The sequence below is a fragment of the Oncorhynchus kisutch genome, linkage group LG8, assembly GCF_002021735.2.
Source record: "Oncorhynchus kisutch isolate 150728-3 linkage group LG8, Okis_V2, whole genome shotgun sequence".
In the NCBI taxonomy this organism is placed as follows: domain Eukaryota; kingdom Metazoa; phylum Chordata; class Actinopteri; order Salmoniformes; family Salmonidae; genus Oncorhynchus; species Oncorhynchus kisutch.
Genome location: NC_034181.2, coordinates 53,023,018 through 53,036,496, shown reverse-complemented (window position 1 = coordinate 53,036,496; position 13,479 = coordinate 53,023,018). Strand labels below are relative to the sequence as shown.

The 13,479-nt window shown below is 39.9% G+C and overlaps 1 protein-coding gene across 1 annotated transcript in view; it reads right to left on the bottom strand.

Moving 5' to 3' along the window:
* The window catches only part of LOC109895039 (protein kinase C-binding protein NELL1), a 435,218-nt gene extending 422,718 nt beyond the window's left edge, over nucleotides 1-12,500 (bottom strand). Inside the window, exons 1-2 of the mRNA XM_020488694.2 lie at nucleotides 12,377-12,500; nucleotides 11,563-11,691 (exon numbers count right to left, since the gene is read on the bottom strand). Of these exons, the coding sequence (XP_020344283.1) occupies nucleotides 11,563-11,691; nucleotides 12,377-12,425 (178 nt within the window). The 5' untranslated portion in view covers nucleotides 12,426-12,500. The remainder of the gene's footprint in view (nucleotides 1-11,562; nucleotides 11,692-12,376) is intronic.
* Between the last annotated feature and the right edge of the window lie 979 nt (nucleotides 12,501-13,479).

Genomic DNA, 13,479 nt, shown 5'->3' with positions numbered 1-13,479 from the left:
GTGCATCAAAGCAGGACACCTGTCATCAGAGTTACGCGCATAATGACACACACGTGGACTCCATCACCTCTTTGATTATCTGTTCTTTATACAGTGCCTTGCGAAAGTATTCGGCCCCCTTGAACTTTGCGACCTTTTGCCACATTTCAGGCTTCAAACATAAAGATATAAAACTGTATTTTTTTGTGAAGAATCAACAACAAGTGGGACACAATCATGAAGTGGAATGACATTTATTGGATATTTCAAACTTTTTTAACAAATCAAAAACTGAAAAATTGGGCGTGCAAAATTATTCAGCCCCTTTACTTTCAATGCAGCAAACTCTCTCCAGAAGTTCAGTGAGGATCTCTGAATGATCCAATGTTGACCTAAATGACTAATGATGATAAATACAATCCACCTGTGTGTAATCAAGCCTCCGTATAAATGCACCTGCACTATGATAGTCTCAGAGGTCCGTTAAAAGCGCAGAGAGCATCATGAAGAACAAGGAACACACCAGGCAGGTCCGAGATAATGTTGTGAAGAAGTTTGAAGCCGGATTTGGATACAAAAAGATTTCCCAAGCTTTAAACATCCCAAGGAACACTGTGCAAGCGATAATATTGAAATGGAAGGCGTATCAGACCACTGCAAATCTACCAAGACCTGGCCGTCCCTCTAAACTTTCCGCTCATACAAGGAGAAGACTGATCAGAGATGCAGCCAAGAGGCCCATGATCACTCTGGATGAACTGCAGAGATCTACAGCTGAGGTGGGAGACTCTGTCCATAGGACAACAATCATTCGTATATTGCACAAATCTGGCCACAAACCTGGCAAGAAGAAAGCCATTTCTTAAAGATATCCATAAAAAGTGTCGTTTAAAGTTTGCCACAAGCCACCTGGGAGACATACCAAACATGTGGAAGAAGGTGCTCTGGTCAGATGAAACCAAAATTGAACTTTTTGGCAACAATGCAAAACGTTATGTTTGGCGTGAAAGCAACACAGCTCATCACCCTGACCACACCATCCCCACTGTCAAACATGGTGGTGGCAGCATCATGGTTTGCGCCTGCTTTTCTTCAGCAGGGACAGGGAAGATGATTAAAATTGATGGGAAGATGGATGGAGCCAAATACAGGACCATTCTGGAAGAAAACCTGATGGAGTCTGCGATGGAGATTTGTCTTCCAACAAGACAATGATCCAAAACATAAAGCAAAATCTACAATGGAATGGTTCAAAAATAAACATATCCAGGTGTTAGAATGGCCAAGTCAAAGTCCAGACCTGAATCCAATCGAGAATCTGTGGAAAGAACTGAAAACTGCTGTTCACAAATGCTCTCCATCCAACCTCACTGAGCTCGAGCTGTTTTGCAAGGAGGAATGGGAAAACATTTGTGCAAAACTGATAGAGACATACCCCAAGTGACTTACAGCTGTAATCGCAGCAAAAGGTGGCGCTACAAAGTATTAACTTAAGGGGGCTGAATAATTTTGCACACCCAATTTTCCAGTTTTTGATTTGTTAAAAAAGTTTGAAATATCCAATAAATGTCGTTCCACTTCATGATTGTGTCCCACTTGTTGTTGATTCTTCACAAAAAAATACAGTTTTATATCTTTATGTTTGAAGCCTGAAATGTGGCAAAAGGTCGCAAAGTTCAAGGGGCCCCAATACTTTCGCAAGGCACTGTATGTCACTGCCTTTGTTTTCTGCCCCAGTCGTCATTGTTCCTGTTTCATGTCGGTTCGCTGTTTGTGTTTATTGTTATGTTCATTTATTTATTAAATGTATTCACTCCCAGAACTTGCTTCCCGACTCATAGTGTTCATCGTTACAAGTGACCTGCGACATACAGTGCCTTGCAAAAGTTTTAACACCCGTTCGCATTTAAAAAAAACAGAATTGCATTACAATCTGTAATTTAAATGGATTTTAATTTGGATTTCATGTAATGGACATACACAAAATAGTCCAAATTGGTGAAGTGAAATTAAAAAAGGAACTGGCAAAAAAAAATTTTCAATTACGGAAAAAGTGGTGCCTGCATACTGTATGTATTCAACCTCTTTGCTATGAAGACCCTAAATAAGATCTGGTGCAACCAATAACCTTAAAGTCACATAATTAGTTAAATAAAGTCCACCTGTGTGCAATCTAAGTGTCACATGATCTGTCACATGATCTCAGTATATATTCACCTGTTCTAAAAGGCTCCACAGTCTGCAACACCTAAGCAAGGGGCACCACGAAGACCAAGGAGCTCTCCAAACAGGTCAGGGACAAAGTTGTGGAGAAGTACTGATCAGTGTTGGGTTAAAAAAAATATCAAAAACTTTGAACATCCCATGGAGCACCATTAAATCTATTTTTTTTAAATGGAAAGATTTTTTTTAAATGGTTCACATACAGTTCCATTATATGCCTTTAGAGATGGGGGGGTGGAAATGCAGTTGTTCAATCACTGCATGAATATTAAATATGGGTTATGCATATTCATAAGTTCTTGCAGTTTTTTTTCATCTAGTAAAAAAAGTTGTTGTTTAACCACCACTAATACTTCCATAAAATAGATAATTAAATATAGGCCTATATGTTTTCTTGCTGTGTTTTCATCCAGTAAAACAGTTAAGGAGTGTACGTTCAAACAATATGTTGCGAGCATACAAAAGCCGGCTTCAATCATCAGCTTGAAAATGTCCAGCTCCAGTTATGATATTGGCAAATAATGTTCAAGACTTTGTGTGTGGTTTCTGAAAGTACAGAATAAAAAATAATTATTAGTAATTAGAATACAATATCAAGATATAGCAATAAAACAATGAAAGTAACATAACACTGCTTTAAAAATAATAAATTGCATTGACAAAATCACAGATCATGAGTTCTATAACGTAAGAAACAGTAACTGTTGTGCTCCACAAGGGAAAAGGGCAGAACAGAGCTATGCTAAACAGGCCAAATGAAAACAAACCATGGTCATAAAGTCAAGGTATCTTCAAAAGACAACAAGCAAATACTTCTAACCCAATTAGCATTGATTTACAGAGCTAATAGAAGAATGTAGCTAGCTACATAAGCACAATTGAGTATAACACCATAAAGGTTAAGCAATAAGTACCTTGTGTGTCCGTGGTTATAAAGAATACACACAAATGTATTATGGTCCAAAGATAGTGAGCTACAGTAGAAACGACATACAGAAACTAAAATAACGTATTAAGGTACTTACTTTCATAGAAACGCACACGTCCAAAGTTATCATCATGTAGTAAGGAAAACAACAATGAAGGCAATGTGGGGACCAGCCAGAAAATGTGAAACAGTTTGTGCAGGTCCTGCTCTGACAATGGGGAAGTGATTGGGGAAGTTTGTCCAGCTCAGTAAAGCCAAAAATTATAATTGTCTACAAAAGTGAAATGGCCTACTTTTATGAGGAGGCGGAACACACAATTCAAACTGTTGTTCGAAAATCATTTGAGATTGACAAGTTTAAAAGTTTAAACCGCCTAGAAAAACTACTCACAACTGCAATAAATACAGTACGCATGACTGATGGTGAACACTGTATTTCTCTTAATTAGCTTATTTTTTTAACAACTAAATTAGACAATCAATGCTGTATTATCTGATTGATGAGATGTTGATGAGTCGGGTCTTTATCTCCATTTGAGGAAGTAAAAACAAAATCAATGAAACTGTGTTGACTCCCACACTCGACTGCAATCTTCTCAATGTTTCAACAACTCTTGAGAATAAATGTGAGGAAATTGGACGCTAAGTGGTCCTGGATATGAAACAATAATAAAGCCCCTTATTTCAAATCTAAATCACCTTTTAGGGTTTTGGTTTATTTAATGTTGTAGGCCTAGATATAAACAGATAAATACTGACTTGCAGGACCAAAATGTGTTTTTGTTTTACAATTAAATTGTCAAATGCAATTTGCCATGTTTATGCTGTATGCTTTACTGTAGGTATCGACAAGATTGGAGTGTTGACTATACATAATATATACACACAAAAGTGTCCTTGGTTGCAACACTCACTACCGGGTTTCCAAACTGCCTCTGGAAAAAATGTCAGCAAAATAACTGTTTGTCTGGAGCTTCATGAAATGGGTTTCCAAGGCAGAACAACTGCACACAAGCCTAAGATCACCATGCGCAATGCCAAGCGTTGGCTGGAGTGGTGTAAAGCTCACCGCCGTTGGACTCTAGAGCAGTGGAAATGCATTCTCTGGAGTGATCAATCACGCTTCACCATCTGGCAGTCCGACGAACTAATCTGGGTTTGGAGGATGCCAGGAACGCTACCTGCCCGAACGCACAGTGCCAACTGTACATTTGGTGGAGGAGGAATAATGGTCTGGAGCTGTTTTCCATGGTTTGGTCTAGGCCCCTTAGTTCCAGTGAAGGGAAATCTTAACACAACATCATACAATGACATTCTAGACGATTCTGTGCTTCCAACTTAGTGGAGACAGTTTGGTAAAGGCCCTTTCCTGTTTCAGCATGACAATTCCCCTGTGCACAAAGAGAGGTCCATACAGAAATGGTTTGTCAAGATCGGTGTGGAAGAACATGACTGGCCTGCACAGAGCCCTTACCTCAACCCCGTCAAACACCTTTGGGATGAATTGGACCGCCAACTGTGAGACAGGACTAACATCAGTATTCGACCTCACTAATGCTCGTGGCTGAATGGAAGCAAGTCCCCCCAGCAATGTTGCAACATCTGGTGGAAAGCCTTTCCAGAAGAGTGGAGGCTGTTATAGCAGCAAAGGGGGGACCAACTCTATATTAAAATGGCCATGATTTTGTAATGAGATGTTCGACAAGCAGGTGTCCACATGAGTATAATCAATTTACAGGCAATAGCTATTGAAAGTATTATTATATATTGTTTTAACCTAAATCAAAAACAGTTTTTTAACAAAAATGCAACTGACATCAAAAAGCACTAATCGCTCAGCACTATTTAAAGAAGCTTAAGTAATAGCTAACGCCTGTAGATTGATTATACCCATGGGAGGAACATCAAATCAACACTCCAATCCTCCCGATACCTACTATGAACCAAACACTGGTATTTTAAAACTGTTCTCAGCAATACTGTCCCTCTAAATTGAATTTGTATTATATTATTAATCAATACATATTAAACCTTTACTGTATAATTAATACATAATGCTTTTTGAGGTCGGTTCCGTTTCTGTTCAGGTAAAAAACACACAAAAAAACGGTTTCAGATTTCAATGATGATACTTAATTATTTTAGTGCGTTTTTATCAAAATTATAAAGGAAATATTGAGAACATTCAATTGCCAAAACATTCCCTTATCTTCTAACTTTTTAAATGTGATAATAGAAAATAATTGTATTCCTTAGTAATTGTTACGGATACAGTTATCCTGTGTGTGTGTGTATCCTGTGTGTGTGTTTCTTTTCTCTCCTTCTCCCCTCACAGGTGAAAATCATCACTCCCCAATCAGTCATCAATCAATCATCAATCAGAAGACACACCTCCTCCTATTTCCTACCCTATCACAGTTCCTTCCCCATGGTTTAAAAACCCCATCATTTGTTTGCTCTAGAGCTCAATCTCTCTGTAAATGCCATGTCTGTAGGTCTCTGTGTTTCACTCTCGCTTTGTCTTAACCTCTCTTTTGTTTGAGCACCTCCATAGCACTTTGTCATCACCTGTGAGTATTGTTTTCGGTTATGGTGTTTGTTTGTTGCTGGTGGGAAAAGGGGGAAACCAAGACAAGTCGCCCATGGGCATACACTACCAGTAGGTGAACTTTTAAATACACTAGTTAGAACTGGGCGGACCACCCACTGTATTTTTGGTTGGTTAGTTGTTGTTAAAGTAGGCTAGTCTAGCTTAGGGGTGTTTTTGTATATTTATTGTTTCTTTCCTTGGGTCCAGCTCAGCCCCTTTTCCTGCTTCCCCTCCATTACCGTGTGTTTATAAATAAACCTGGAGTTTGACGGTAGATTTCTGTTGTCGTGGTTATTTCGTTCACACTTTTACTTTGTCACAATAATAATTTGCATAAGTTATGTTACGGGTCTCATTACCATCCCCCCCCTAGACTGTCGGGCCAAAAGGGATTCGTAACAGTAATCATAACCAAAACTAAATCAACAATTTGGTTAATCGCTCAGCACTATTCAATAATGATGAAATTACCCTACACACAGCCATTTCATTGAGCGCGAGTATTCAGTTAATTGGTGTGGCAAATGTTTACATATCTCGGCAATTAGCTCAGCATGGACGCTAATATCAATACAAGCACTCTCATAGTCCAATGTTCTCATTATTATGCAACCACCAGCAATGCAATCTGCGCCAAAATAGTTCCACAGAAGGAAAGAAAAACAGCGAGCGTAAGCATCTCTCCCTTGCTCTTTTCACTTCTCTCCCAAAGGCACCAGGTAAGATTAGACAAAACTAGATGAAGACCTTCCTGGGGAGATTCCATTGATCTGACTAGTTTATCAGGAGCGCCAGCGGTGACACATTTTTCCTTCACCCGTAATGTAGGGTCATAAAAGTCTAGCTCCCCATGCCAACACATAACATCTGTTGTTTATGTATCACTGGCTAACGCTAGCGACCAGGGGACAGGGGGTGAGACTAGTCCCGCAGCCATGAAATAGGTCTGCCAACCCAGCAGCAGCCAGATCTGTGCCTCTCCCTCTCTATCGTCTCACTCTCTCAGCCTCTGTCCCTCTCCCTCCCTCCACCCTGACAGTCTGTTCCTGTCATCCTCATCCAAACTCCACAGCACTAATATGTAAATAGTGGCCAAAGGATCATATCAGGCTTTGTGCATTGTAGGCTGACTTGTTGAGATTGCAGAGTTGCTGCTTGATATTGCCTTGTCAGCTGCAAGCTCTTATTGTTTTTGGAAATGGTCTTCTTGAGTGTCAGTGCTCTAAACTCTTAGAATTAGTGGTAACTCGAGAAACCCTGGAGATCTTCAAGTAACCCCTGGGGTTCCTCAAGTAACCATTGCTAGTCAATGATTCATATTTGCACCTTCTGTTAGTTGAGGGGTTCTTTAAATGGTTCAAGGAAGCAACGGGTTCCTGGAGGAACACTGGAGTGGAGACGTGGCTTAGTGGGGGCATGGCTTTAAGATATACTGTATTTTTTTGTTGTTGAGTTTTTGTTCTGTTGTGTTGTCATCACATGTTACGGTTGAAAACAGACAGTTTTGTAGCTTCAATGATGCTATCAGAGGTGTTGGAGTTCCTCAAGAGCCTATGCAAATCCTAAAGTTGTAATAGTTACCACTTTCTTACTGAAAATGTTCATGGTCAGAGTACAAGCTGCCTAATGAAGACCTAAGGGTCGAAACGTTGTTATAAATAAATATCACCTGGGAGCATGAGCAGCAGTGTCACGACTTCCGCCAAAGTCGGATCCTCTCCTTGTTCGGGTGGCGTTCGGCGGTCGACATCACCGGTCTTCTAGCAATCGCTGATCCACCTTTCATTTTCCATTTGTTTTGTCTTGTTTTCCCACACACCTGGTTTACATTCCCTCATTACTTGTTGTGTATTTAACCCTCTGTTCCCCCCATGTCAGTGTGTGAAATTGTTAGTTGTAAAGTGTTTGTGCACTCTGACTGGTTCGCGCCGGGTTATTTTGTACCCATATTTTGTTGTTCTGGGTGCTGTTGGTTTTGCATATTAAAACTTGTTGAGGATAGGGGGCAGTATTTTCACTTTGGATGAATTGCGTGCCCGTAGTGAACTGCATCCTACTCTGTCCTAGATTGCTAATATATGCATATTATTATTACTATTGGATAGAAAACACTGAAGTTTCTAAAATTGTTTGAATTACGTCTGTGAGTATAACAGAACTCATAGGGCAGGCAATCTTCCAAACAAGAAGTGAAATTCTGAATGTGGGGCAACTTTGACGTCATCGCCCCCTCCTTTCCCAACAAGATATGGATCTGGTAGCACTTCCTACGCCTCAGTAGAAAGTGGAATGGAGCATTTGCTGTGAACTTTGACCGAATGGGAGGGGAAATAGTCAGTGTCCTGACAGAATGCCATTTTCCTGTGGCGCATTTCTCTGTGGGTGCTACCGCTGTTCTATTTGGCTCCAGCTGAAAACGTATGATCCGGTTGGAACGTTATTGGATATATATGATAATAACATCCTGAAGATTGGTTCTCTTCTTAGTTTGACCAGTTTATTCGACCTGGAATATATATTTTGGAAGTTTTTGTGCGAGTTATCCTGGACCAGCAGTCAGTTTTTGGGCACGTGAGCTGAAAGTGATAGAAAATGCAGCTACTTGGACACTAGTATTGGACATTATAGAACAAAAAAAAGATGTATTGTGGAACTAGGACCCCTTATACTACATTCTGATGAAAGATCATCAAAGGTAAGGGAATATTTATGTTGTAATTTCGTATTTCTGCTGAATCCAAACATGGCGGAGAAATACTTTTACGTCTGAGTGCCGTCTCAGATTATTGCAATGTTAGGCTTTTTCCGTGACATTTTTTAAAAGTCTGACAGCGGTTGCATTAAGAACCAGTGTATCTTTAATTATATGTAGAACATGTATCTTTAGTCAAAGTTTATGATGACTCTTTCTGTTATCTGGCATAGCTTTCTATAATTCCTCTGGATATTTTGGAGGCAGTTCTGAACATGTAAATGTAAACTGAGATTTTTGGATATAAATATACATATTATCGAACGAAACATAAATGTGTTGTGTAACATGTTATATGAGTGTCATCTGATGAAGATTTTCAAAAGGTTAGTGATTCATTTTAACTCTAATCTTGCTTTTGTGACTATCTTTGGCTGGAAAAAATGGCTGCGTTTTCCCTTTGCTTTGGTGGTGGTCTAACATAAATATATGTTGTGTTTTCGCTGTAAAACGTTTTAAAAATCGGACACGATGGGTAGATGAACAAGATGTTTATCTTTCATTTTGAGGTGTTGGACTTGTTGGACTTGTTAACCTGAACATTCCTGTAAAGCTTATAGAGGATCTCATGTTAAATGTTGTTGAAGTAATATGGCTACTGGTTCATCTGCCTCAACTAAAGCCCATTCTTGAGGGAAGCTGCTATAGACCACCAAGTGCTAACAGTCAGTATCTGGATAATACTCCAAATCCATCGGATGAAGTGATCACAATATAGTAGCCATATCTAGGAAAACCAAGTTCCAAAGGCTGGGCCTAATATAGTGTATGAGTTTTGTAGTGATTCCTATGTCGGTGATGAAAATAATATTTGTTGGTCTGTGGTGTGTAATGAGGAACCACCAGACGCTGCACTTGACAAATTTATGAAATCGCATATTCCAGTTACTAATAAGCATGCGCCTATTAAGAAATTACTGTAAACATTTTTTTTTTCATTCAATAAAATAATCCCTGTGGATTTATGAGGAATTGAAAAATGGTATGGTTGAGAGGGACAAGGCAAAAGGAATAGCAAATAAGTCTGGCTCCACAACAGACTGACAAATATACTGCAAATTGAGAAATCATGTGACTAAACTGAATAAAATAAGAAGAAACTATACTACAACAAAGAAATTATTTAAAGAATGATAGTAATTGTTGGAGCAACTTAAATTATATTAAACCTCTTTGGGATAGGGGGCAGCATTGGGAAGTCTGGATGAAAAGCGTGCCCAGAGTAAACTGCCTGTTACTCAGGCCCAGAAGCTAGAATATGCACATAAATATAATTGGTAGATTTGGATCGAAAACACTCAAGGTTCCAAAACTGTTCAAATAATGTCTGAGTATAACAACACTCATATGGCAGACGAAAACCTGAGAGAAATCCAACCAGGAAGTGGGAATTCTGAGGTTTGTAGTTTAAGTGAATGCCTTTCGAATATCCAGTGTCCAGTCGATGTCAACAGTCTTTAGGAGTTGTTTCAGGCTTCTATTGTGAAAGGGGAGAGAATAAGACCACTCCGAGTAAGTGGCTCAGCTGAAAGCCATGAGTTGTTTATCACGCGTGGCCGTGAGTGCGAGCTCCGTTCCCTTTGCTTTCTAATGAAAGCAGTATTGTCCGGTTGAAACATTATTGAATATTTATGATAACACCCTAAGGATTGATTAGAAACATCGTTTGACATGTTGCAATTTCACTGGCTGTAGGCCAGGGATTCCGCTAGCGGAACTCCCTTCCCAGAGAGGTTATGGGGAAAAATGCAAACTTACAAAACCCACTAATATTGCCAACTATTTTAGTTATTTGTTCATTGGCAAGATTAGCAAATGTAGGCATGACATGCCAGCAACAAACACTGACGCTACACATCCAAGTATAACTGACCAAATTATGAAAGACACAAGCACTGAGTTTGAATTCCGTAAAGTGAGTGTGGAAGAGGGGGGAAATTGTTGTCTATCAACAATGACAAGCCACCAGGGTCAGAACTTGGCTGGAAAATGACTGAGGATAATAGCGGATGACATTGCCACTCCTATTTGCCATATCTTCAATCTAAGCCTACTAGAAAGTGTCTGCCCTTAGGCCTGTAGGGAAGCAGAAGTAATTCCACCACTAAAGAATGGTAAATCCCCTTTACTGGCTCAAATAGCCGACCAATCAACCTGTTACCAACCATCTCTTCACAATCCCCAAGTCAAGAACAGACTATGGGTGGCATAAAGTACTACGTAGAGCCCATGGCTACATGGAACTCTATTCCCCATCAGGTAACTGATGCAAGCAGTCAAATCAGATTTTTTTTTAAATGGATAAAAATTCACCTTATGGAACAGCGGGGACTGTGAAGAGAGACACACACACACACACACACACGCACGCATGCTAGAACACACACTCACACTGTAATATTGCTGTATTATACATTTTGTATTGTATATAACATTATTACACCACTATATGATGTACTGTTTTATATTTTCTTTCATATGTGACTTAATGTGTTTGGACCGCAGGGAGAACAGCTGCTGCCTTGCCAGCAGCTAATGGGGATCCCTAATAAATATAAAGGCAAACGCAACGCATTGCGCCAATAGGGTTAACCAACTTGATGGGTATTGTAACATTGTATAGTGTGTATCGCCCGTGGTTCGACTACTCAGCCCCCTCATACGTACGGCCTGTGCGTTATGATGGCCTCACGGCAGCCATCCCACTTCTGACACCAACGTAGCAAACAAGAAGGGCAGGGAGGTGAACCTGGGTCACTGCTGTGAATGGCAAGCACCCTACGCATTGCACCAAGAGTTTACCCACATGGTTGGAATTGTAACATGGTTCATATAGCCAGAATCGTTACAATACATTGGTGATGTAATGATGATTAGTTCAGCATCTGTTACCAACAGTTTACCTAAAATATTCTGGATAATCTTACTACCACTAGTCAGAGCTTGGGTAACCTACATTTTTACAAATGAAATTAGTTTACCAAACGTTCTCATGATTCCACGCCCAATAAAATATTTCTGCAATTCACTGATAAATAAAACAATGAGCTATCAAGTAACAAACACATAGAGAAAAGAAGTATACATTACCTCGAAATAAGAAGGCTTTGCTATTTTTGTGAAGCCCTGCCACTTGGGTAATTCCAAATGTTGCATTTGCGAAGTCAAGTTCATTGATGATATCAATCTGGTAATCGGGATCTATTCCAAAACCGAAAACTGTAGGGGGGAAATATTATTTAGCCATTGTCACACATTGGGTGCACAGGTACACACATCCTCCCACCTACACGATGTGTATACCGTACAAGGCACTTCTTTAATAATTGAGTTTGAGCATCAAACTTCAGCCTCTGCGTGATACAACGAACTGCAACACAGTCAAATACATGGGAATTGAATTAATGCGATTTCAAAGCACCTTCACCTCGGTACAGTGGCAATCACATCAGAGACAAAGCGCGTAAATTGCATGGCACCTAGACATCATATACCGTATAATGGCAGATGACTTTAAATAAAAGTCTATATAATACAAATATTGGACTTATTGTTGCGCGGGAACAAATTGACTGCTGCATCGACCTGTGTGACACCTGTCATTTGTGTAGGGACTTATGCGCGTTCTACAGATGTGGTCTGACAACAACATACCCTACGTTTTAGGAGATGATAACTGCTATTATTCTGTACTATAAAACTAATTCCAAAAATATGATTTATAAATGAGGGGAAATTGATACAAAAAAATTGATTCATAATAAAAAAAATCTACAAGGGACAAACGAACAATCGGGCTATGGAGGAGGAGAGGGTGCGCATTAAACAACTATGCTGACAGAGCTGATAATGATACCTAAAACAATAGGTAAACTAACTGCACATGTCCCCGTGTGACACCTACCTGGTTTCGCAATGAGCACTACGGATAACAAAGCCACGTAAATATCCATGTGTGTGAAGTTGCACTGTACAGTTTCCTCAGAAATATCCTACGTCGAGCGCTTCGCTGGCAAAACACTTGCTCGAGTCTGTCTCGCAAACTGTGCTCGTCTCACAGGGGCTGGGTGCAGTGGCTCGGAGCGTTCCACATCATGGAAATAGGGGTTCTGTCGGTGAGCACGTAAATTCTCTTGAATTTACTCTAAATACTATTGCCATCCATTCAATAAGTGATATTATTCACAAAGCTGGAATAAATCCGCATTAGCCATCCTTCTGAATTGAAATGAATCTATAGACGATATTTTTGCACAGCGAAATTAATCTTAATCCTCCCCTTCAGAAACGATAGACACATCCAATTCTGGAGTGAAAGGTTTTTGAAGAAAGTCAACTGGGGGACCTGTAATAAGAGTTGGGATTCTAACAAGTAGGCTATATGTAATCACATAAAACACAGGCTATGAATCATCATCTCTTACATAGCCTTTGCTATTTTTTTGCAGATAATCAGATGCAGCATTTTGCACAACAGAATAGGCCTATGATAATAAACCTAAAATGAATTGAATCGACCGGATTTCTTTAACCAGCTCATAGTCAGGTCCTCATGTATGTCTTTTATTTGGGACTTCACGCTGTTAAACAGCATTCCAACCATAAATCCCGACATGTGTCCATCTCCTTTTTCTCCTCCCTTCCCTCTAACTCGATCAATCTCTCTCACCCCTAGGATACTGAGGGATTTTTATAAGCACGGGTACTCCAACCTACCTTCCTCCTGTGAGCTGTCTGTTGGATACCATTAATCACGCTCCTTGCTTCTCCAATACAGCTAATAATCGCATCCCAAATGGCACCCTTGTGCGCTACTTTTGCCCTGTGGGCTCTGATCAAAAGTAGTGCACTGTGTATGGAATAGAGTGCCATTTGGGAGGCACACAATATGTGTAGTGTGTATATTGTGAGGTTACCTGCATCGACAAGCCATGCGCTGACATTGAAACAATAACATTTAGTCAGCGATTATGGCATTTATCCACGGCATGGACAGGACCTTCTTTG